The sequence below is a fragment of the Cinclus cinclus genome, chromosome 10, assembly GCF_963662255.1.
Source record: "Cinclus cinclus chromosome 10, bCinCin1.1, whole genome shotgun sequence".
Taxonomy (NCBI): Eukaryota; Metazoa; Chordata; class Aves; order Passeriformes; family Cinclidae; genus Cinclus; species Cinclus cinclus.
Genome location: NC_085055.1, coordinates 20,122,849 through 20,145,583, shown reverse-complemented (window position 1 = coordinate 20,145,583; position 22,735 = coordinate 20,122,849). Strand labels below are relative to the sequence as shown.

Sequence of the window (22,735 nt, the reverse complement as noted above, 5' to 3'; positions counted from 1 at the left end):
ACCTGCTTGGCAGATCTGACAGAGAATCACACAACGATACCTACAGGTCACACATGGCCTTCAGGAATATTTTAGCAGGTTGGCTATTCAACATCTGGATCCACCTCCTTCATAGCAAAGTGACAACAGAATGGAGTCACACACAGATCAAGCCTGACTTTCATTTGAAATCAACAAGTTGCTAAAGGGACTATGGTTAAAGAGAGATCCAAAAAAATCAAACTACTCCATATAAAGGTTGCTCCTGACAAACTCAAAGCAACACATCCTATTTTCTCTGCTTCAATTCAATTCCATTTTCTTCCTCTAAAAAAGTGATTCCTGTATATGCAAATATTTAAAACCATCCCTAGAGGTTTCAATTAAAAGCAATCAAGCCCAAACTTACCTACAACAGCCTTCGCTTTACCTTCATAAAAGGACCAAGCAAGAGCCAGGGCATCTGTGAGACGTTCTTGTTTCAGAAGGTGGTCAACTCTCTAAAATAACAAGGAATACTGAACCTCAGAACTATAGAAAAGATGATTACCTCCCCTTCAGGACCATCATTTCCCAGTAGTGGTGATAGTTCCTGACAGCAAGGCAACAAGACACCTCAGAAGCTCTCACCACACCGCTGACACAGAGCAAGGTATGATGCCTTGTCTGGGAGAACAGGGTCTCCATTCACCCTGGAAATTTATGCAAGCAGAAGTCCCAGAGTCCCCATGAAAATCAGTGTATCCACAGCAATGGCTCTGTGCAGCAATCAGGAATCCTGAACACAGTGCCCAGAAAATGCTTCCCAAATGCTCTCTCCCTCCTTTGAGCTAGATTTAAGAAATTCAAGCCTAAGCTGTAGTCTTCTTTTCAACATACCTCTCTCCAGCTTCTCAGTGTCATGACATGAACAGACTAGGAAAGAAAAAAAAAAGAAACTAAAAGTTATTTACTGGCAGTTGCTCATTCAGCCTGTAGTACCCCACAGACCTACTACAGCACGCCAGCACAGATGACTAAATAAAGCAACCCTCAAGCAGTATAAATTGGAGCCCAATTTTAGCTGCTGTCTTATTTTCTTCTGTTTATTCCCTAGCACATTTATAACAGAGACAGAGCAGCTTGGGACAGAGGAGATATCAGTAAAGTAAGGCTAAGTTTACCCTGGAGCAGAATGAATCAGGATAATGTCAAACTATGACAATGTCTTACTCAGCCCATACCCTGGGCTAAAACCAAATTATTTCACATTTCCTTCACCCCACAACATAAGTGCACAAAGAACCTTTTCCCAATACACATCTCCACAGAAACATCCCTCCCAAACTACCCTTTTCTAGAAGAGCTATCATCAATAGTGAATGTCCTGTATTTTTATTGAAAAACTCACCCCACTTACCTTAGTTCCAAGGTAAAAGACCTGACCACCACAGCTGCTGATGGACTGGTAACAAGCTTTCTCTCCAACCAGTGCCTACAGGGAAAAAAAAAAAAAAAAATCACATTCAAGTAAAACTGCATTTTGTTTCTTTTAAATTTTCTAAGCAACATAAATATACTTCCAAGATCCTTTATAATGCAGAAATCAAATTGAGGCTGGAAAGAACACCACAGCTTGCTGGGCAGTGGTAATTCAAGGACTTCTGCTGCCACACTCTCATGCTTGTGAACTCTGCTGCAAGTGCTGCTGAGCTCTGGCTTCCCAAAGCCATGATAAAGTAGGGCTCTGTCTCTACCCTCAGATGCCAAAAGATTAAGGGGGCCCTTTCCTTGCCACCTGCTTCTTCACATACCTTCCTCAAGAGCAAATGTGTAGGGCACACAGATGGGAAGACAACTGCTGAAGTGAGACTAGCTACAACAGCAGTTTGACTGACAGTAACCAGAGCTCCAGCCTGGGGTGTACTAAGTAAAAAATCCTCTTAAAGAATAAAACACATCATCTTTTACCCTAGAGAGTAGTCCAAAGCTTGGTAAAGGACAAGCAGTTCCTACAACCTTCAGTGCACAAAAAAAACATGAGCTGTCTGTTAGCTGCCCACATCACCACCATGTCTGACTTCTGAGATGCTCCCAAAAGGCTTTTTCCCTCCAGGCTTCCACTTAGGGCCTACGTTAAACACAGCAGCAAACACGAACAGACAACCAGCACCTACCAAGGCCTCGCTGACATTGCCCCCCGTGGCCAGAGACTTGAAGTGGCTGCTGTTGTAGACCAGCTGAACCTCTGAGATCTCGATGGTCTCCAGCTCCTCCTGAGTCTGACGGTCTATGACATGCAGCTTCTCCACACTGTCCAGCAGCACTGCTGTCCGCGAGTTGATCCACTGCAAAAGCACCAAATTCCACACTTCAGCAATGCACTCTCCATTAGAGCCAAGGAAACTGGCTCTGGCCATATCCCTGAATATCCATACTGGGAATTCCGGGAGAGGCACTAGCTTTGCTACTATACACAGCCACTTCAAACTACACACACACACGCATAACTTCAAAGGCAGAAATAAGGAGGGTCCGTCTGAAGAGAAATTACATTGAATCTTCACAGAAAAGAGCTGTAGACAAATGGCAATCCACCAGAAAGCTTATCCTCTTGGCACACTGTTTATGCTCCAGCACACTTTCTATCCAGAGGTGTCAAAGCCAAGACAACTACATCACCTGTTCACAGGTGGTTACCACACTGTGCTGGTTTTCCACAGAGCCCCAAGTATAAGGGCATTTTCAGTTATTTATCACCAGATAAACCTAGCCAAGAGCATAGAACTAGGGGCTACTGAGATACATTTACAAGAAAACCAGTGCAAAAAGAAAATTAACCATTCTGTAGTACTGAGACTTACAGTAAAGTTGATGAGATCATAGTGCAGATGAAGCTGCCTCTGCTTTGTGACATGTATTGCACCACTATCATCCCTCTTGACCTAAAAGAGAAATTGGACAAGGCTGGCTCAGACTCAAAGACTTCCTTCAGTTCAGCCTCTCAGCTCCCACAGGGCACCTCAACAATTCCAGGAATCTTAAGTTCCCCCAGACAAGCATCTCAGCAAGACAAGTTTAAACATGCACCCTTTTCTTTCCCTCCCAGTTTTACCAGGAGATGAGAGAGGAGAAAGAGGATCCAATCCAGACAACACATCTGGGTGCTTTAACAAAGCTTAAGATCCAACACGATAGCAGAGTTAGGGAACAAACTTAGCACTCCAAAGCCAAACTGCCAGATTTTCAGAAGCCTAGGTCGGTATTGCTCTCATAGTGAAATCAACATGAAATTGTCTCCAAACAACCATATCTGCAGCATAATTACTGCAGATCTAAAGAGGATGAGCACCATGCCCTCAAGTTACACCAACAGGACTGAAAGGTTTTTTTTTTTAGGTTTTATTTATACCTTTTTTTTTCAGATTGACGTTTTAAAACAAAAACTAAGATAGTGTCTCAAATTCACGTGCTCTCCCTGAAAATAATCCACACACACCTCCAGTAGAAACACTGCAAAGCAATACTTCTGGAACATATAAATCTCATGTCTCCAGGCAAAGGCCCCACTGCAACAGTGACCAGCAAGCTGGTTTTCCCAAGCCAGTGGGAAGCTGTAACTGTTCCCAACACGCTCAGCTATTGCACTGTCACTGAGATAGAGGCTCAGTCCTTGAATGTGTGGATGAGATGTGACCACCTGAAAGCAGCACAGAACAGCCCAGGCTCACCAGAAGAAAGTACACGACGTCTCCTCGACAGAAGGCAAGCATGGGGTTCACTGAGTTCTGCACAGCCACAAAGTGCCACGCCAGCAGGGGGACACTCGAAGGGTCCATCTGTCACACAAAAAGCACAGCCAGTGGTTAAGGCACACCAAGCAGACCCTCAGCTCCAGGACACACGGCTCACCAGCTGCTTCTCACTTTTTGACTGTGTATGGTACAAACAGGGGCTGCAAAGCAAATTCCTGGCAGCAGTTTGTGCTCTTTGGTCCAGCCACACATTTGGGAGCAGTGTGCGCCCTTGGCAAAGCAGACACCCAGACAGAACACCACTGGTGTCTGAGCTGTTCAGGGTAGATCCAATCCCACGTGGATACAAAGACTACAACCAGCTACAGCTTGATATCCCCCTTGTCTCCTTTCTCCTAACATAACCTATCCCACAAATGCCCCCAGCTGCTTTTCCAAGAGGAATTATGCCATTGACCAGTGAAAGTGAATAATCAAGAGTTTAGAAGACTTTATTGTTCAAATTCCTCTTGGTTCCTGTCCCTATAATTAAGGGGTCTGTTATAAATATAAATAAATATATATAAAGCAGTGGTTCCAGTCCAGAGTGATTGTAGCCATAACCAGGTCAACATCCCATCTGTGGGTGCATCCAGACTGCAGCAGGAAAGACAAGAAGCTGAGGGACTCCCTCCTGCTTATTTGAGAAAATCAGCATCTTCACAGAGGTACAGCTGGAGCAGCCTTCTCACCTCCTCTCTGCCACAATCACCACACATCAGACCCACGGATTACCACTGCAATTCCACAGTGCTGTGCAAGGCAGTGGTACCAAACACCTGTTCCTGATTTCATCTCTTTCCATCCAAGAAAATGTTTGTAGCCATAACCCAAAAAGCACCTGTTTGGCTTTATTACTCACACGGCCATAGGGAAAGGTCATCCACACTTTCAGAGATGGTTTCAGGCCAATAACCAGGATCTTCAAGGAAAGCAAGAAGGTAAAATAAAATGTCTGAGTATACAACACACAACTTCTCCTTTGTGATCTCCCACATCAAGCCTCCTGCAAGCAGCAAGTTACCTTAGTGAGGGAGGCCATGGCCAGCAGTGAATACTGGGTGAGAGGATGATCTCTCAAATCAACCTTTGCATGTAATGGCTCAATACAGCAAACTTCCCCCTTGGAGCCACTGAAGAGACACCGAGACTCGCACGTCCTCACTCCCATAACCCTCCTGCAAAGAGCAGAGATCAGCTTGGTGGCAGCCCAACAATCTCAGGAGTGATCCTTCATAAACACTCCTTCTAAAAAGTCCCTTGCACACCTCCAGGGATCACTTCTGACATGTCACTGGAGGCAATCTCATACAGCTGCTCAGATACAGATAAAAATTCCTTAAGAACTTATCTGACAATAAGGATTGGGAAATTGCTGGACTTGAGCAGATTGACTGTCAGTCCTTCCTCCTTGTCCTTCCTCCTCTTGAAGAGGCCAAGATTAAAATGAGCAGCTACTGCAGGACAGCTCTCACTAATGAGCCAAGGAAAAAGGAGAGGCAGCACTTTTGTGACAGCTCCCAAGAGCCCACAGGGACTGCCAAATTCTGGACAATACAGTGACACCTCAACAACTAAGGTTACACTTTTGCTATTCCACTGCCACACAGCATCTTGCTTCAGCTAAGAAATTACACTGCTGCCCTAAATTACACCTTCAGCATTCAGGCAGTAGCTTCATTGGCTTCAATGAGTTTTTTTCTCCCTAGGTTTTAGAAACAATGGCCCAGAATTGGTTTCTTGTACTTTCTCTGAGTAGAGTCACTGTCTTACTTAAATGACAGTTCAAACACGGAGCCTCCGCTGTCATTACAAATTGCAAGTGTTGGATCATCTGTAAACTGAACAGAAAAGGAGATTAAAATGGCCCTAAGAAATAAATTACAAACAAACAGATTATAAAAATACATGCTATGGCAGTACTAACAACACACAGAGTATAAGCAGTGCACCTACAGAAAGACATCTTTAACTTATCGAGTTGAGACAATTACTGCGGGGTTTTATGATGTGCACAAAAAGCAAGGTTTGTGTTTCACCTTCATTTCTCTAGCAAGCCCTGCTGCCAAATTTTGGGACCAGAGCCCCAGTACTTTATGCTGCAGTTCAGAACTACAGCACACCAAAACCTGAGCTGCCTCTAGGACTCTCAGCCTCAAGCCCATGGGCTGGGGCCAGAGCTGGTGGGTGGGCTGCAGTTACAGACAGACCCAAACCAGAAACATCCAGAACTTCTAATGATACCAAATAATTCAGACAATGAAGGACCACAGTCTCAGCTGGGGACACTTCTGGAGGTGTTTGCAATCCAGAATCTGTAAGCCCACAAATATCTGAAACCATGTAAAACAAAGCCAGACACAGACTCAGATATGATTTTCTGTGTACGACAATAACACTATGCTGAACAAGAAGCCAGAGATTATTTCTCTTTCAACCCAAAACATTTCCAACGAGCTATTTGAAAAACTGCTTACAGAAGCTGCATTCCACAGTTCAGATACTTTTAAGTTGAATGCTGGCAAGTCATGTATTCAGGTCAAAACACTACAAGTTTTAGAGAAATGTGTTCTAACAACTAATTCTTCATACATCTTGGCATCGGAGACAGAACTTATAACAGAAAACAACTGTTGTTTGTTACAGTACAACTCACAGCCAAAACTATTATGTCAGTATACTCAGCCTCATTTTAAAATAGAATTTCTGCTCATTTTTCTCATCTCTGGATATCACTAACATAGATAGCTGCTCTTATCTAAAATCGAGAAGTACTGCACAAAGAAAGTCACCACATCTGACTGAACAAAACTGGGATAAAAGCAGTATATTTAATGTTTATTACCTTGATGTGCAAAATGGCTGTTCCTGGAGGGTGGGCATCTGTTATTGATCGCAGCAGCTTCCCACTGGCCAGATCCCACATGGTGATCTGGAAGCAGATTGTGCTCAGTACACATTCACTGTCAAGGGGTTCTCTCCATCACCTCATGCATTACAGTACAGCAACAAATTCCTATACTGCCATTATCACCCTGGGTTAGTAGGGGCGTCATCTTGAAAAAAAGAGACCTGAAATGTATTGCTGTCTTTTTTCTCCAAGAAGTTCACTTGTCTGCTTAGAGTTGATGCCATATGTTATCTCAACTCTCAATCATGTCCTTTTGGCCAGCCCTCCCCATCTGCCCAATCTCCCTCAGCTCACAGCTATCTGCTGATAAGAACATTAAAGAGTGTAACATAACTTTGTTACCACCCAACAAGTCCAATGCATTTCTCTCTCACAGAACCAGTTAACAGGTGAAAAAATCTCTGCTAACACTCCTGAACAAAACTCAACTATCTGCATGGTTACCATAAACTTTGTCCCTCCTCTCCTCCTGAGCTTGCTTAGTGTGAAAAGGCAGGTAGAAAGACAGACCTTGTATTGTATATTAAATTAATACTTAAATTCAAGTGATTTCTCAGCTAAGAAGCAGGAAGTCCCAAACTGCTCACTGCATAACTGAAGAGTATTTACTACTCACTGCATAACTGCCCAGAAGAGGTGAGATTACAATCTAAATAAAACTTTTCCAAGGGAAACAGTATTTTATGTGATCCTATAAGTCACCTATTAATGCTTCTAGACTAAATGTTTCAGAGCTGTTATTCCAAAATATTTTATCCGAGTATCATTTAATACTGGCTGCTATCCTACATGGATTAAGTGTTTCCACATGTCCTGCAGCAGGCTGTCATTTAGTCCTACCGCAGGCACAGGTATGTGTTTTATCTACTATGAAGGTGAAAGCCAAAGGAACAAAAGGAAATGAATGCAAAAAGAAAAAGTAGCCTTGTTTGTAGTCCTCTAAATGTTACCGAGATAATAACCACCCCTTTTGGTTTAGTCTCGTTACTTCTGTTCAGGAATTGCCTTCTCTCTTTTGGTTCTGAGAAGGGCACAGAACTACAAGAGACTCAACTCTTTTTTTCTATATTCAAAAGCTATGCTACTTCTATCACACAAGTAAGGTATTAGCAAAAATGAATTTTGGGGTTACATATGAGTTTCAAGAATTTCAAGCCATCACCACAGAAAAAAGAGCTTTAATTTCCATGCACAGACTTCAGAGAGTGACCTAGAAAGACTAAACTGCTTGTCCCAGTAAGACATTGAACATTTCAGTTTAACAGGAATTATGTCAAAAATTAATTGAACCCTTTGCTATATTCTGCATTATTCACTTCCTCCACAAAAACCTGATTCAGCAGGAATTGGCTGCCTCAAAAAGCTCTGGGCACATCAAGCCATGTGTGCTGCTCCTGAGCACTAAACAGGCCAACACACAGCTACAGACTGAATGGGCTTGGTTTGGAGCTGCTGGCTCCTCCAGGAGCCTCTCAGGACAGAGCACTGGAGCAGCTCATCCTTTGGGAATTACCTGTCCTTTTGCAAAGCCACAGAGCAGCCTGGAACAGTCATTGTTGATGCTGAGAGCAGAGATGGCCCCGTACTGGGCCCCAACCGCAGTGCTGCCCAGACACAGCCGGAGAGCCTGGTTCTGATCTGGAGCAGAACAATTGGTAAAAAATTAAAGGAAGAGCAATGGTTAAAATTAATATAATGAAATTATTTACACATACAATTCACCTGGGGTACATTAACAATTCACAGACTTACAGTTAAGTTCTTTTAAAAAGGGGTTTACAAGGTAAAAATGGTTACAAGATGAGAGCTCATGTTAGAACAGAAAGAGTGGGACACTGTCTTGCAGAGAAATACAAAAATGATTTTTAGAAGTACAAACCAGGGACAGGAAATACAGAAATGCTGAGGTATTACATACTGAAAAGGAAACTACTAGAAAAATCAAAGCAGTATCTAGCTTTCCTTTTATTATTCTGCAATGGTGCTTAAGTTTTAGCAACTAAGATGACAAAATTAATTTACCTTCTGAGCCTTGTATTTCTGCACATGAACATCAACTACAAAACTCCACAGAGGTTCTGGTAAGTGCAATTTTATGTCATAATTTTATTCTTATGTTGTAATTTTACTCCTTAGTTTTGTTGCTAAAGGCCAAAGGCTGGAAGGAGAAGGCACTTTTGTCTCCAAGCTGCACAGTTAAAATACCCAATGAGTTCTGGAGCACTCAGCTCTTATTCTATAAAGGAACTCTCTCCCTGAGCCACAGGCTGCTTCAAAGGAAGTGCCACTACTCGCAGGGACTCCACAGGGACTGCACTGCTGCAGGGCCATGCCCTGCCCATTCCTCCACAAACCATGGGCACCTCTGTCTGCCAAGTTCTTGGAGGCTCTCACCATGAGAGACTCACAAGCACTTTACAAGATGCTGCTCATCATGAGTTTGGATGAGAACCCTCTGCCTGTCTTTAGTGCATTGCTCTCAAAAGCTAAGAAAAAAATGTTCTGGAGCTGCTTTTTCCACCTGTCTCCACTTCTGTCCTCCTTTTGAGCAAGGGAGTGGGAAAAGATGCTTTGTGAGAGCTATTGGAATGAAGACTACAGGAATATGAAATACATCAGAAACACCACAATAACACTGTGTGCAGGATTCACCCTGAGCAAGCAAAGGAAAGGACTGGATCAAGGCAACAGAGCTGAGCACCAGAAACACTCTGGAAGATGTACCCAAGACATGGGACATGTTTCTCCAAGCTGCAGCACTGCTAGCAAAGTGTTGGCTGTGACACAGAGCATGGATGCACACTCTGTATTTCTTGCCCAAAGTGATGCATCTATCAGTCTGCTCAGACAGACAAGAGTGGGACTCACCTTTCCAATCCCACCTGTATGAAGAGGCATGAGTGGAGTTCAGAAATAAACACCAGCAAGAGCAACAGCTGAACTCCTGGATTACCCTACAGCACTGCTCAGGGTGAAGAAAAAAAGATTCTTGGCCATGCTGCTAGGACACACCTTGATATCGCTGTGACAGGGCTGTTCACAACACAGATCAGAACAGGCCAAGGAAAAAGATGAATTATGAAAGATTTCCATGGAAGTTCAGAGAAAACACAGCTACAGCTGGAAAACAAGTTTCACAGAGAGAACTTCTCCAAATGGTGTCAAGATCCAGAGGCCAGGAAATGCAGTTCATTTACAAAAATACTACCTGCTAACCATAAAAACCTGTTTGAAAATAGGGGAATACTGCAGCTCCTTATATTAAAGGTGATTGGCTTCTTCATTCATGGAAGTACCTTCCACTTCAGCCTAAGCCTGTCAGTGACTCAATCAATAACCTGTTTTGTCTCAGGCAGGAAAAAGGAGAATCTTCCACAGTTTTCTCTGAAAAGGTTTTACATCTTTATATGTATCCCCACAGGAACTTTCAAAAGCCATTTTCTCTTTCCCTCACCTTCAATGTCAATTCAAAACAAACAAGACCCTCGTTGAATCCCAAAATTGATCTGTATGACCAGTCCAGTACTTTTTCTTGCTTTCAGACAGTCAAAAGATGACACATAGTAAGAGCCATCAGACAAAATGTTTTTTAAAAAAATCATCTATAATACGGACAAAATTACTTCAAGAAAAATCCAGATCAGAAAATCAATGAGCTTCTACTAATAAGATGGCAAAGCAATAAAAACAGACAAAAGCAAAATGTTAGAAAAGCTGATCTGATGATTTTCCAGACTTGTATTATCAGCTTGCAAGTAAGGTACATTTAGGATTAAACATAAAAAGCTTTTGCCAAATGCTGGAAACAAAGGTGGATATCAATTGTCAAAAAATGGTTTGAGTTTTCCAATTTATATAAGGCAGTTCATCTGAAAATTTTCTGTGCTGCTCACAATCTGAAGTAAAAATGAGATGGTGCTTAAATACAGTTCTGCACATACAGAATAAAGACAAGTTTGTGAATGTGAAAGAAGTAATTTTTCAAACCAAAGATATGAGCATAGCACTGCAGAAGCTGATACTGCTCAGATCACCACGTTTTCATCAAGATCTTCTCCTTATGCCCTGATTTTCCTGAGTTTGAAAGACCTGCTTGATTTTCTGCAGAATTACTTACACACTATTAACTTTATTAGGTACAGTGCCATGAAATGCTCTGGGTGGATGGTGATGTCATGGAAGAGCCTTGTCCTGCCCCAGTGCAACACCTTTACAAACAGCTGTGGACCTGCTGCCCTAGGACATTATAAAAATCATGTTTACCTGCTCCTCTACTGTCCCTGCCTGGAGAATTCGGGAGCGTGCAGTGCACATGCACCCACTAAGCAGTTCCCAGCAGCATCAGCCACCGAGGGGTTCCTGCACTGCCTCACTGCCCCTGAAATCCTGGCACAGACAACATGCAACCTGGGCAGCACAAGGGCTGGTCATGCAGGGACATGCACACAGCAGTGGTACTGTACCTTTGCCTTTCAGTCCACACAGAAAGGGCCAAAAGAAGAGAGAAAAAGCCAGAAATCAATATAAAAGGAAGGAGTGAAGCAGTGAACAGCACATATGTGACAATCTCCAAAGACAGAGAAACTTCAGATTTTGCTGAGTGTTTCCTTTGTTTAATGTTCCTCCTCCTGATTTATTCAATAAATGATGCTGTGATGGTTAGTGTTCTAAAACTAGGTTAGTTTAAAAAGTGAGCTTATAAATTTGAACTTCATTGCATTGAAGACCAAAAAATACAAATTCGAGAGGAAATAAAACTGGACGTTCACTGTAATATAACTGGTAAAACTACTTCCACTCAGTTACCACCAGGCAGTAAATCAACTCCCCATTAATTAAAACAAAAAAAAAAAAAAACAAACCCAAAATTTAGAGACTCAGGACACTCACCATAAGGCTTACAACCAACAGAGAAAATAAAGAGCTGTACCACATTAATCAAAACAAAGCTTAGCTACACAGAATTTTTTTGTAAGGAACAAGACTTCACGAAAAATGATGCATTTCACTGAGTTGTGTTTAAGTCTTAGTGTTTGAGTAGCATGAAACCTCTTTGCTCATCTAGAAAAATGGATAAAGAAAATCTCCGAAGAGTATTTGTGTATTGCTGTAGGCTTGTTGGGAGAGCACCACTCCACTCTAGCTAGCAGTCCTCAAGCCAAGGCATGGCACACAGCATAAATGTTCCTTTGCACAACATTCACAACTCCAAACAACTTTCAGAAAGATTTTGGCAAAAAGATGGCCCTCCTTTATATCAAAAATGAAAAATAAAATCCCCCAAGCTAGCACAGTCCTAGTAACAAGCTAAGGGTCATTTCCCTAAGACATAAAAAACCTGTCATTATCCAAATGTGGTAACCAAGCATCAAATGGCAGATACACTAACTACCTGAAAGATAGCTAAAAACTGAGAGCAACAACCCTTCCCATTCCTACCAGATCATGTAACAAGCAGCAAATCCCAGAAATAGCAGACGCAGAGGTTTAGATGGGTCATGAGGATTTTCTCCCCCTGCCAGATTATGGCCCTGGAGCAGGTACCAGAGGAGAGCATCTCCAGGCCTCCAGACATCCCTTCCTACTATCTCTTCTGCAACACTTCCAGGATGTCAGAATTTTTCCAGAAGGAAAGTTTGACTTTCAATACTGCACATGCAACCTGAGAACTGTCCTGTGATAATGTTTCAGAGTCAACAAAAGCATTCACAAAAGCAGAACAAAAAGTTTCCCAAGTCTTCTATAAGGACAGAGCAGACAAGTCATGAGTACAGGTGGACTTAAAAGGAGAGACAAATTAGCTGAAATAAAATATATTTCAGAAAGAAAAACAAGTTAAAAAATGTGTTAGCAACAACAATTCAAAGAAATTCATTCAACCAGAAAATGGACCTACATTTTTGCATGCAAAAAAGATGCTATGTTCCCATTTTACAGTATAAACACTGCACACACCTTACAAACCTTCAGGGACTAAGTCTGACTTGAATTCACACATCTAGTAAAAAAAAGTACAGATACTGACTGGTCTACAGAAATTTAGTCTTGGTTTAAATTTTAGAATAAACCCAAACCAGACCTCCAATCCTCTCTTTGCACACAAGAACGCCTTCTAGAGCCCTACTCTGCCAGGATTTCTCTCTCTCTCTAGATAGATCTGAGAGCACTGGGGTCAATGCCCAAGTTTTAGTTACAGAACTGAAGGAATTCAGCAGAGAATAAACATCCAGGAAGCATCCTGAAACAAAACTGTACTTCCGTTCCTCATTAGTTTTAAATTACAACACAGACTCATGGAGTAACTTCAACTGTAAGGGAGCTGTGCATGGAGGCCTCCGGCCCAGTCCTGCTGCTCCAAGCAAGGTCAAAGAGACCAGCCAGCTCAGGGCTTTGCTGAATTTTGAATATCCCCAAGCAAAGAGACTGCACAACCTGTCTCAACTCTTATCTAATGCTTCAACACCCTTAGGATAAAAATCTTCATCAGAGCTCCCCTAAGTGCAGCTTGGTCCACTGCCTCTTACCCAGCGCCTCTGGGAGGGATCCGAGTCTCACTTCAACCCACCTTTCCTTCAGGGAGCAGAACTGTTTCAATACTGGATTAAGCAAATGACATCAAATAGTTTAATGTCTAAATACCCAGGAAGGTGAGTCTTGCACTGTCAGTCTTCCCCATCTCTCTGGAGTACCCCGTCCCCTGTAACTTTTGGTCTCCAACAATTTCAACTCAATAAATACACTGAAATTTCTAAACTGGATAAGAACTGGGTGCTACACAGACAAAGGGCACAAAACTTGAATGTGACTGGAAACAGTTCAAGAGCTATTCTGAGGCACAAGCTCAGAAAACCTTGTAAGAAAGTTTGGTGATGGGAGGAAGAACAGAATGACAGAATGAAGGGACCCAGAGGTGCCTGCCTGGTGCAGGGGGAAGGGCAGGAAAGGAGACACCCATGGCACAGGTCTGCAGGCAGCCAGGGGTCAGAAGCTCCACTGCCCAGGGAACACAACTTCCATAAAGCTGACACCTACTTGCACATAGAGCAGAAGATTATTACTGATGATGATTGTATACAGGCTGTGGTCTCTTTCACATGAATACAGAGTATTTTCTATTCAAACATAGAAAAGATTCTCTAGACAATTCCCACATGGCTAAATTTCTCAACATCAAAGTGCCAAACCCCAACAATGCAGAAGAAACATGAATAAGGATGACAAATATTACTTCTGCTTCATTTCTTTACTGAAAGTAAAACACATTTAGCACAAAGAGCACCTCAGAAGAAACCCAGCCTGCAGTTATAAATCAGGCTGGCGTTTTTTGGCTTTTGTTTGCAATTTTTAAGATCATTAAAATGCAAAAAAAGTCCAAAGCTTATTTTTAACTTACCAAATATCAGTGCTAACCCATGGGAAGTCCCCACTGCTATCAGATTTGATGCTGCCTGAAAGAGTCATACAGGAAGATTGAAAACAGAAGAAACATCATTCACAAATCCACCACTTATTAAGTGAAGTTTGCCAAAAGGGGAAGATTTCAAAGGTTACAACTTTTTCAATTTATAAGTGACAAGCAGAATTCCTACATGAAGACAGACAGCCACTACACCTGAACACACAGTTACTACACAACCATCACACAGATTATCTCAACATCTGAGGGCTGTTTTTTCCTCTTCTGTTTGAAATTCAAATGCTCAGAGTGGTACCCACAGCAAAATTCCATCTCTCTAAAGTCAGTCTCATTCTTTTGGTGTAGTTGCTGAGTATAAATACTTGGCATTTTATCCTAAATCAGCTGCTACTTCCATATCTGAACTCTTCTAAAACCCTGGCCAGTGCTGGTTTCCTGAAGAGTAGTCCACAGCAAGCCAGAGACTCCAATTTCTTTCCATGGGGAATTAAACAAATCCTATTAAACATATCCTCTAAGATCCTACCGCACTTGCAAACCTACACTCAACAAAATAAAACTTAATAGAAATCACATAATGCTGTAGGATACATTCAACTTGTTCTACTTTTTATTTCTCAGCAAGTCTAAGTTGGATTAAAATATTTCAAATGCCATAATGTCTGAATGTGTAAGTACAGATTTTTTTCTATATGTAGAAATATACATTTTTGTACTACACATTCTACATATCAGTCATAGCATGTTTCCAACTTCACTGCACAGCCTTTTGCCTTAGAAGTGACTTTTTCCTTTTATTTTTTAAACAAAAACATTTTCTTAGGGCTGCTATTACTACAGCCTAAGTGACTGAGCACATCTTCAGCTCCTTTTTAAAGCATTAAAACTCACTTCACGGGGAAAAAACAAATACTGACTGTATTTCACCTCATTGAAATGTTTCACTTCTCATTTGTCTATAAGCACTTTCACTTCTGACACATTTAGACATGATTAGCATGCTTAACTTCAACAATTTTGATGCAAATTGCTAAGCAGGAGTATCCTTCAGCCTTTCACTTAATACTTTGGACATAGACAGATTTTGAACCCATCACTTGGAGCACTCAAGTTTAAGTTTGTATAAAAAATTGTTAGGAGTCAAAGCAATAACTGGCAAAGAGGAAACACTTGGGGAAATTCAGTGTGGTCAACAGATGGGGACGGGTCAGGTGCTCAGCTAAGAAGCCCTGGTGATGGTATAACAAAGGGAGGGTGTGGGGCTCACTCAGCAGAGGGGCAGCTGGGCAGTGAAAGAAGGCTGGACTCTGCCCCAGGGCATCCATGCTGCTCCTCCCACTCCTCACACTTGAAAAGTCAAGGAAGATGCATTTATCAGCTGTCTTAAATTACTGCTTTAACAAATTGGCATGAAAACTAAATATACAGTCCTTGAAAATTATGACAATACTTACAATTGCAGTGGGCAAGCCAGCATCCACTTTGTCCTGGAGAAACAGGAGAACCCATGAGTGAGACACAACTCCCAGACTGTGCATGTCTAATAATTAGAACAACTACAACACACAGAAAAATCAACACCAGCTGCATTTTAATGGCCACACCAGGGCAGACAGAGTGAAGGACCCACTGGCTAGAAACACCCAGAAATAGAGAGGAGGCAGAACATCCTGTAATTCCATCTGAAAGTTACTGAGATCTTCTCAAGGAGCCAAGGGCCTACTGCAAGCACTGAGCAAACCCAGTTCCAGCACCTTCAATCACACTTTCATGTAATATGAACATTTCCCATCAAGTTTCATGAACATCCAATAACACGAACCAGTGCTAAAAATGACCCTACTACTGCTGCACCAAGTCAGCTAAGCCCTGATTCATTGCTGCTTGGGGACTGACTACTGGTTACTAGTTTATGCCCCAAACATGGAGTTACACAGAACTAACAGTAAGTCCAGACAGGAGATCACACACACACACCCCCACACATACCAAAAGAGCTTGAAATTTTTCTTAGTGGAGGTGCCCAGAAGATGACACTTACTGCTGCAGACACTATTTGGGCAGAAATTCCTTTCAGGAGTGAGAGCCGTATCACTGATCCATGGAGTGAGAGAGAATCTGGGAGTTTTTTCTTTCTAAGGAATTAAGAAACAAACCAAAAAAACATTAGAGCAGAATAAGGGCTTGGAACTTTGCCTAACCCACAGCTAAGCCAGCAGGTAAATTCTGCATACACCTGTAACTTATGCAGTTTGCATTCTTCTTCTTGGGGCCACAGAATGCAATAAGACATGAGATAATCAACAAAGCCTGCTCTGCCTTGCTGTGCCTACCCACAGTTTGATTTCAACTCATCTCCTGGAGTAAAAAAAACAAACATAGTTCTTTAAACAAATGGTCAGTTTCAAGCACATATCTGCAAGCCTTAGAATTCACGAACATGTGCTGAAAGCAACGCTTCAGCTCTTTCAGTGAGACAAAGTTTAAGCCTGTAAAGGTGTGTATCTACAGAAAATGCACAATTGGAAAAGGCTCATTACCAGAATACAGACCCCTAGGGAAACTGGGTGTATGGTAAAGAAGTGCCTTCAATTAATACACAGCTCACATAATATGAAAGCTTAAGTGCTTCTGGTAAAGAAAATGTCTTTAAAAACTAACTAGTGCAGGAGCAGTTATTTCAAAACAGCAGTGGTGAACTCCAGCAGCCAGGACAGGGAAATTCCCCAGCAAAGCTGCAATTTTGTTGCTAAGTTTACACCACTAGGCAGCCAAATTCCCAAAACAAACAGGGAAACATTGGGTTCTTCTCTCTCCAGAGGTGCAGAAGCAAGCAGCTCCCAGAGAGGTTCATCAAACATGTTGTTAGTAGCTCCTATTATGGCTAAGGACCCATAACCATGGCAACCAGCCTTACCCAAAGTGACAGGAACACCTCCAGAGTTTTCTGCACACCCTGTACTGGAAGAAGTTTAAACCACTCCAGGTAACATTTCCCTCAGTTACAAACAATCTTATTTGAAAAAAGAAGGGACAGAGAGTCTGTACACCTCCACATGCCAACATAAACCGTCAAACTTCAGAGTGTTTATATACCGTGCAACTGCTCACGGCACACAAGGCAGCCATGGGAGTGGCTCAGGCCATCATTTGAGTAATTAATTACACACATCAGCATTATTAGAGCTAATTATCACACATACTAGATGTCAACATTAGCAGTCTACTCAAAGGACAGTAGTTGCCTTTTACAAATAACCACTAGCTGTTTCCAGACTAGGTTGGACACCCCATTGAAATATTTTCTTTAGAGTCATCATGATTCAGTGCTTTAAAGATTCCATTAAAAATTGCAGAAATTTAAATAATCCATCTCCCATAACATGCCATTATTGCTCAAACAGCCTCAGTGCAACTACAAATCCCATCTTTGCCTACGTGGTCCTGGAGGAATAACAGTGTTTTGTGAAAAAAGGAGGATTTGTTTCTAAGGGATGTAAGCAGTACCCCATCACAAATGGTTTGTGGGCATGAGGCTGCAGTACCTTTTCAGGTGTGTCCTGTCCCCACTGTCAGAGCTGGCCACTGAAGAGGTGTCATAGGAGTGTGTATCTGTGTTATCAATGTTCAAGAGAAAGGGATCCTCCAAAATGAAAGACTCTTCTTCATCATCAGTCTGGAGGGCGAGAATCACCAGAGCTTGCTAAATGTTTAAAGAGCACAACAGCACAACTGAAACACCAGCAAAGCAGCATCCATTCAGCAGGGAAATGGAGAAGGAGAGGACAAGAAAGCCTCATGTTTAAAAGCCAGAACTCTCTATTACCTTACTGGGCTGATTCTGTGGAAGACCCAGTTTCCAGAATTCACAAAAATCACAGAAGTGGGCTGGAGAACAAGTCAACTAACCTTTCTTCCCCAAATATCCATCAAAACTTTAATTGACCTTTAACAGAGCTGTTTCCAAGTCTCCAAACTGCCAAGAGAAGGCCTAGAATTATCATCATATACTCCAGCACTTCACCAAGTGGCACTAAGAGTCCAGAAGCCCCTCCAGCTGCCATGAGAGTTGATTTTGCTGTTTTCTCATCTCTTCTGTTTGCAATCTCTCTCCCCATTCAGTCTTCACCTGGAATTTTTTACTAGAGTTTTTCAAAAAGCCATTCTCCCTGATGTGCTCTAAAACCAGTGCAGCTCCTGTTGGTGCCTCAGCACAAAGCCAGAGGGACCAACACAACCCCCCAGCTGATGCCAAATGAGCAGGGAGCAGAGCTGCTGCCCCTCATTTCACTCACACCTGGAGGCCCTGTGCTCATTAAACAGCTGTTTCTGAACTGCAGCTGTTTGTCTTTTTGGCTCAGGCCATTCTTCTCTGTCAATATCTTTTCCAGAAGATGTTTTGCCAGTAATTCCCATCCTACATTTACTGAGATACTGCAATAAAACTTTGTCTGCACTGAACTAGATTTTCTTCATTATTACCTCTCAAGTTTAAGACTTGGAATCTACTCCTCTGACATGAATGTCACTGCATGTCCTTACAGTTTGAGACAACCCAAAATTCACTAAACTTCCACTACTCAAGGCACCAGTGGAAACAGAATGTAGCTACCCCTACTATTCCTCTTGTTTCTAGACTGTCTCTGTTAGGGACACCTTATACCTGTGTTTTTAATGCAGGTTTTTAAAAGAACTGCAACCCTGGCAGGCTCATTTCCCCTTCACACTAGCTTCCTAGCAATCCAGCCACCAATCTTCTCATTTTGTTAAAAAGCTTGTTTTCTTGAAGTTTATCTTTACTTGCATGCCCTTCTTTGCATTTCTAAGGATTGTGCACTCACACAGCTACTGAAGAAATACACTGAGTTGGATACAAGTGAGACAGAGTCAGATCTCCCCTGGAAGGTATACCACAGGTAACATCATATGCTGAGACTGTTCACTGCTCCTGCCAGAGAGCTACATATGTGAAAGGAACAACACAAACGAAGCTGTAAAGAATTTAGGTCTCATCTCCTCCCACAACTTCAGAACTATTCTGAATACTCTGCAATTACTTTTAGGTAAAAAAAGCTTTTTGGTGACTCTGACCTTTAATAGGCTGTCTAGACTTCAGGTGACTCTCCAGATCTACAGATGAATGTGCTTGGACTTGATGAAAGCCTTTTATGCTACAGCTGTGGATATTTCAATCAAAAGGAAAAACCAAAATTCCATATCATACACTGTAGAGCAATTACTCCACTGAGTATGCACCTGCTAGCTATCAGCATCAGGAAACCAGGAAACCATGAGGCTCTACAACTTTGCTTTCCAAGAAAAACACAGTAAGAGTAGAGGAAGAGGAGAATGTGCTGCCTCACCTGACCCCTCCCCTGTCCGGTGGTTCACTCACCTCATTTAATATGCTCTCCAGCGTTGGAGGGGTATCAACTTGAGGAATGTCAAATTCTTTGTCGTCAATCTGTACATCAGAAACCACAACCTGAGTTTAGGTTGCCTACTCTGTTTTCCAAACCATAATTAAAGCCACATCAAAAGCAGCTGTGCACACACGCCTCTCAGGAAAGGCAGGCAAGAGCTCCGAGGGCAGGGTCATACAGTTTCACCTGGTTGAGTTAGGAAAATATTTCCTTCTTGGAGGCTGTGTGAGACTTACTTCCAGAAACAGTCACAGAACACTTCTGATGTTCTGAGAATAAACACGCTATTGCACTATAAAGGGTATTGCAGCAAATGAGAAATTAAATCATTGACTCTGTACCTGCTACATAAGGCACCCACCATACAGAACTTTGGGGGTTGCTTTTTTTTTTTTTCCCTGTATACGGTGAAGCACACGAAAAGTATGTAAATTACAGTGACAGCGAGCCATGATACCATATTGGAACTGGCACAGATCAACCTGGGACCCTCCCTCACAGGTGTCCGTGTGAAGGGAAGCGCGGACCCTCCCTCACAGGATCACACGAGTGTGGAGGGACTCGCCAACTCTCTCTCACAGGTGTCTGTGTGAAACACCCACCGAGCCTCCCTCACGGGCATCCGTGAGGGCTCCGACCGTCCCTCGCGTGTCTCACGGACCCACCGCCCCTCCCTCGGCCCTGCGGGAAGCGCCCGGGCAGGCGCGGCCTCCGCGGCGGTTCGGGACGCACCAGCTCGCTGCGAGAGTCCAGCTCACGGTCGAGCTCCGCCACGCTCAGCCGGTGCACGGGAGGCTCCGGGCACGGCTCGGCCTCCCCTGGCTCGAGGGCCGCGGCCATGGCCGGGCCGGCTCCGCCGGGACTCGAACCCGCGGGCGCGGCCTCCTCCCCACGCAGCCGCAGCGCGGCGGGGCCGCCCCTGCCTTAAAGGGACCGCGCGCGGGGGACACCAAGGGAAGGGAGCCACACGGAAATCTCGTATTTATTGAAACAACGCGCATCTGCTCCACGACTGCGGTTGTTCTTCCGGACTCGAAGGGTGCGTCAGCCTCCGAGGGAAGAAAATGGACAAAATTTACAATAGGTGCAGAAAGGAGAGGCAGAGACCCACATCCCTCATGCCCCTTCATCCCATGGTGCTTCAGCTAAAGCCAGGAGGGTTTTGCTTCGATTCCCACATTCTGGAGCCTAAGATTTGGGGTGCGCGGGGCTAGGATGCAACATTGTCCCAGCAAAGCCAAGAAAAATTGTCCCTTTTAGGAGAAGAGGCTAAAGCCTTTGGGAATTCGTGGCTAATTTTAGACACGGCAGGAGGTGGTATAAGCACATTTGGAGCTCAAGCATCTGTGTTTGCTTTTAAAAACCGCCTGGAAACAGAAAGCCATGTGGGGTCACCAAGAGCCCTTGCCAGGACAGAAAGCAAGGGGGGTCAAATATCAGATAAAACACATTGTAAGGATAAATAACCCCAGTTTCACAATGCCAGACACCTAATCTATGCTTGTTTGTCTTCCAAGGTGACTCTCTCCATGTGCCCAGGTGGAGGAATGGCCACTCTGGTGTCCCAGCAGCAGCTGAATCCCTGCTGAAGGTTCCAGCTATTAAAGGTGCCAACTCAAGGCACAGAGAACATTCTACACCTGTGCCTTGCCTTACCTGTTAGCCCTTCCTGTTGTTCCTCCTGAAGTGGAGCTGTGCTTCCCTGCTCTCTGGACGAGGCTCTGTCTGGCACCTAGCAGCAAGAGCACATGGCTGAGCCAGGAACATCCCGCACACACCCTCCAGGTGCCAGGCAGGGCCCCACATCCTACCTCTCCCTGAGCAGGAACAGCCTTCCTGCTGTCCTGGGCCGGGTCAGCTCAGCAGGGACAGCAGAGGATCTGCTGTCCAGGGTTACCTGCTGAGCTGTCAGTCAGTGGACAGCAAGAGCTGGGGGAAAAGCATTCCTAGGAACAGGCCAGCAACATCAGCAGAGAACTGCAGGCTTTAGAGATGCCTTAGGAGCAGCAGGTCACACACAGGTAAGACAGTTTTGCTCCTCAGAAATGTCATCACTTTAGCCACACACACAAAGCCAGTCCCAGTGGTAGTAGCTTGGGAGGTTGGCTGGGCAGGGGAGGGGATTTTTGGAAGAAGTGGCTCTGCTTTAGAGCTATGCTGGCTCTGGGGAGCTGAACCTCTCCTCTTGCATGCACATCTACAGGTGTTTGAAGCTTCAGTGACCCATTACCACCAGAGGCTCTCTTCCACTTAAAACCTTCCTCTCCCCTGCCAGCTGTTTCAGGATGGTCTTTTGCAGCAATGGTGCATCTGCTCCTCTTACAACAGCCACTAATTCTCCTCCCTGGAAGGTGTGGAAAGCAAATCAGTCAGCAAGTGCTCAGGTTGTACTCTCTGGGCCTGCAATTCCCCACAGCAGCACATCACCCACACTATATGTACTCCTCCCCTCAGAGCTGCTGTGCTCCACAACCTTACTTGTGCCTCATCAGTCTCAGGATGAAGCAATGCAGCTTGTGAGAGGAATGAGGTCCTACAAAAGCAGCAGACTGAACCTGAAGACTCCACAGGGCAGCACACTGGCTGTATATTCTTATCTGCCCAGCATTTGATTACCAGCAGATACAGAGCAAATAAAATTTTAAACTGCCACTCCCATCACACATTAAAGAAATAAAACATCCTCCCAAAAGGACCGATGTTCCCACCACCAGGTCATGTTTATTGCTATGCAACCACTGGAAAAATACTTTCACTCACTGTATAAAAGAGGAAGACAGGCTCACATTGTCCTCTGTATTTTTCCAGAGCATCAATGGAATCAACTTCAGCCTAAAATGAATGTAGAATAAAATAGGTGTTTCTAGAAAAGCATTTCTGTTCCAGAAGGATGCACACACAAGTTCCTGGACTCAGACACACTCAGCTGGCTGGTACTTACCCCGCCTACAGGAAAACACCTCTGGGTACCAGACTTAGGGGACAAAATGACACTGGTCAGAACCAGGGGCACAGCCAGCTCACAGCTCAGTTCCACTGCCTGACAAGCAAGTAGATGTCACCTGCAGGAGCTGAAGCGACACTCCTGTGATATCTATTCCCAGCAGCTTGCTTGGGTGAATCCCAGAAAAAAAAAGCCTGAAAAGTGAATTCAGGGCTCCTGCCCATGAGGACCTTGAGAAATTCCAGGAAGAGCAGTGGCAGCAGAGATGGGAGGGCTGAGCCAAGAGAA

General features: G+C 43.7%; 1 protein-coding gene across 1 annotated transcript in view; it reads right to left on the bottom strand.

Annotated features, from left to right (window-relative positions):
• VPS8 (VPS8 subunit of CORVET complex) overlaps window positions 1-20,343 on the bottom strand; it is a 66,119-nt gene extending 45,776 nt beyond the window's left edge. The window contains exons 1-18 of the mRNA XM_062499055.1: window positions 20,236-20,343; window positions 19,476-19,544; window positions 17,626-17,756; window positions 16,122-16,215; window positions 15,535-15,567; window positions 14,053-14,111; window positions 11,713-11,714; window positions 8,177-8,301; window positions 6,598-6,684; window positions 5,526-5,593; window positions 4,777-4,930; window positions 4,615-4,674; window positions 3,690-3,797; window positions 2,823-2,903; window positions 2,136-2,306; window positions 1,379-1,453; window positions 859-894; window positions 389-479 (exon numbers count right to left, since the gene is read on the bottom strand). Coding sequence (XP_062355039.1) covers window positions 389-479; window positions 859-894; window positions 1,379-1,453; window positions 2,136-2,306; window positions 2,823-2,903; window positions 3,690-3,797; window positions 4,615-4,674; window positions 4,777-4,930; window positions 5,526-5,593; window positions 6,598-6,684; window positions 8,177-8,301; window positions 11,713-11,714; window positions 14,053-14,111; window positions 15,535-15,567; window positions 16,122-16,215; window positions 17,626-17,756; window positions 19,476-19,544; window positions 20,236-20,343 — 1,552 coding nt within the window. The remainder of the gene's footprint in view (window positions 1-388; window positions 480-858; window positions 895-1,378; window positions 1,454-2,135; window positions 2,307-2,822; window positions 2,904-3,689; window positions 3,798-4,614; window positions 4,675-4,776; window positions 4,931-5,525; window positions 5,594-6,597; window positions 6,685-8,176; window positions 8,302-11,712; window positions 11,715-14,052; window positions 14,112-15,534; window positions 15,568-16,121; window positions 16,216-17,625; window positions 17,757-19,475; window positions 19,545-20,235) is intronic.
• Between the last annotated feature and the right edge of the window lie 2,392 nt (window positions 20,344-22,735).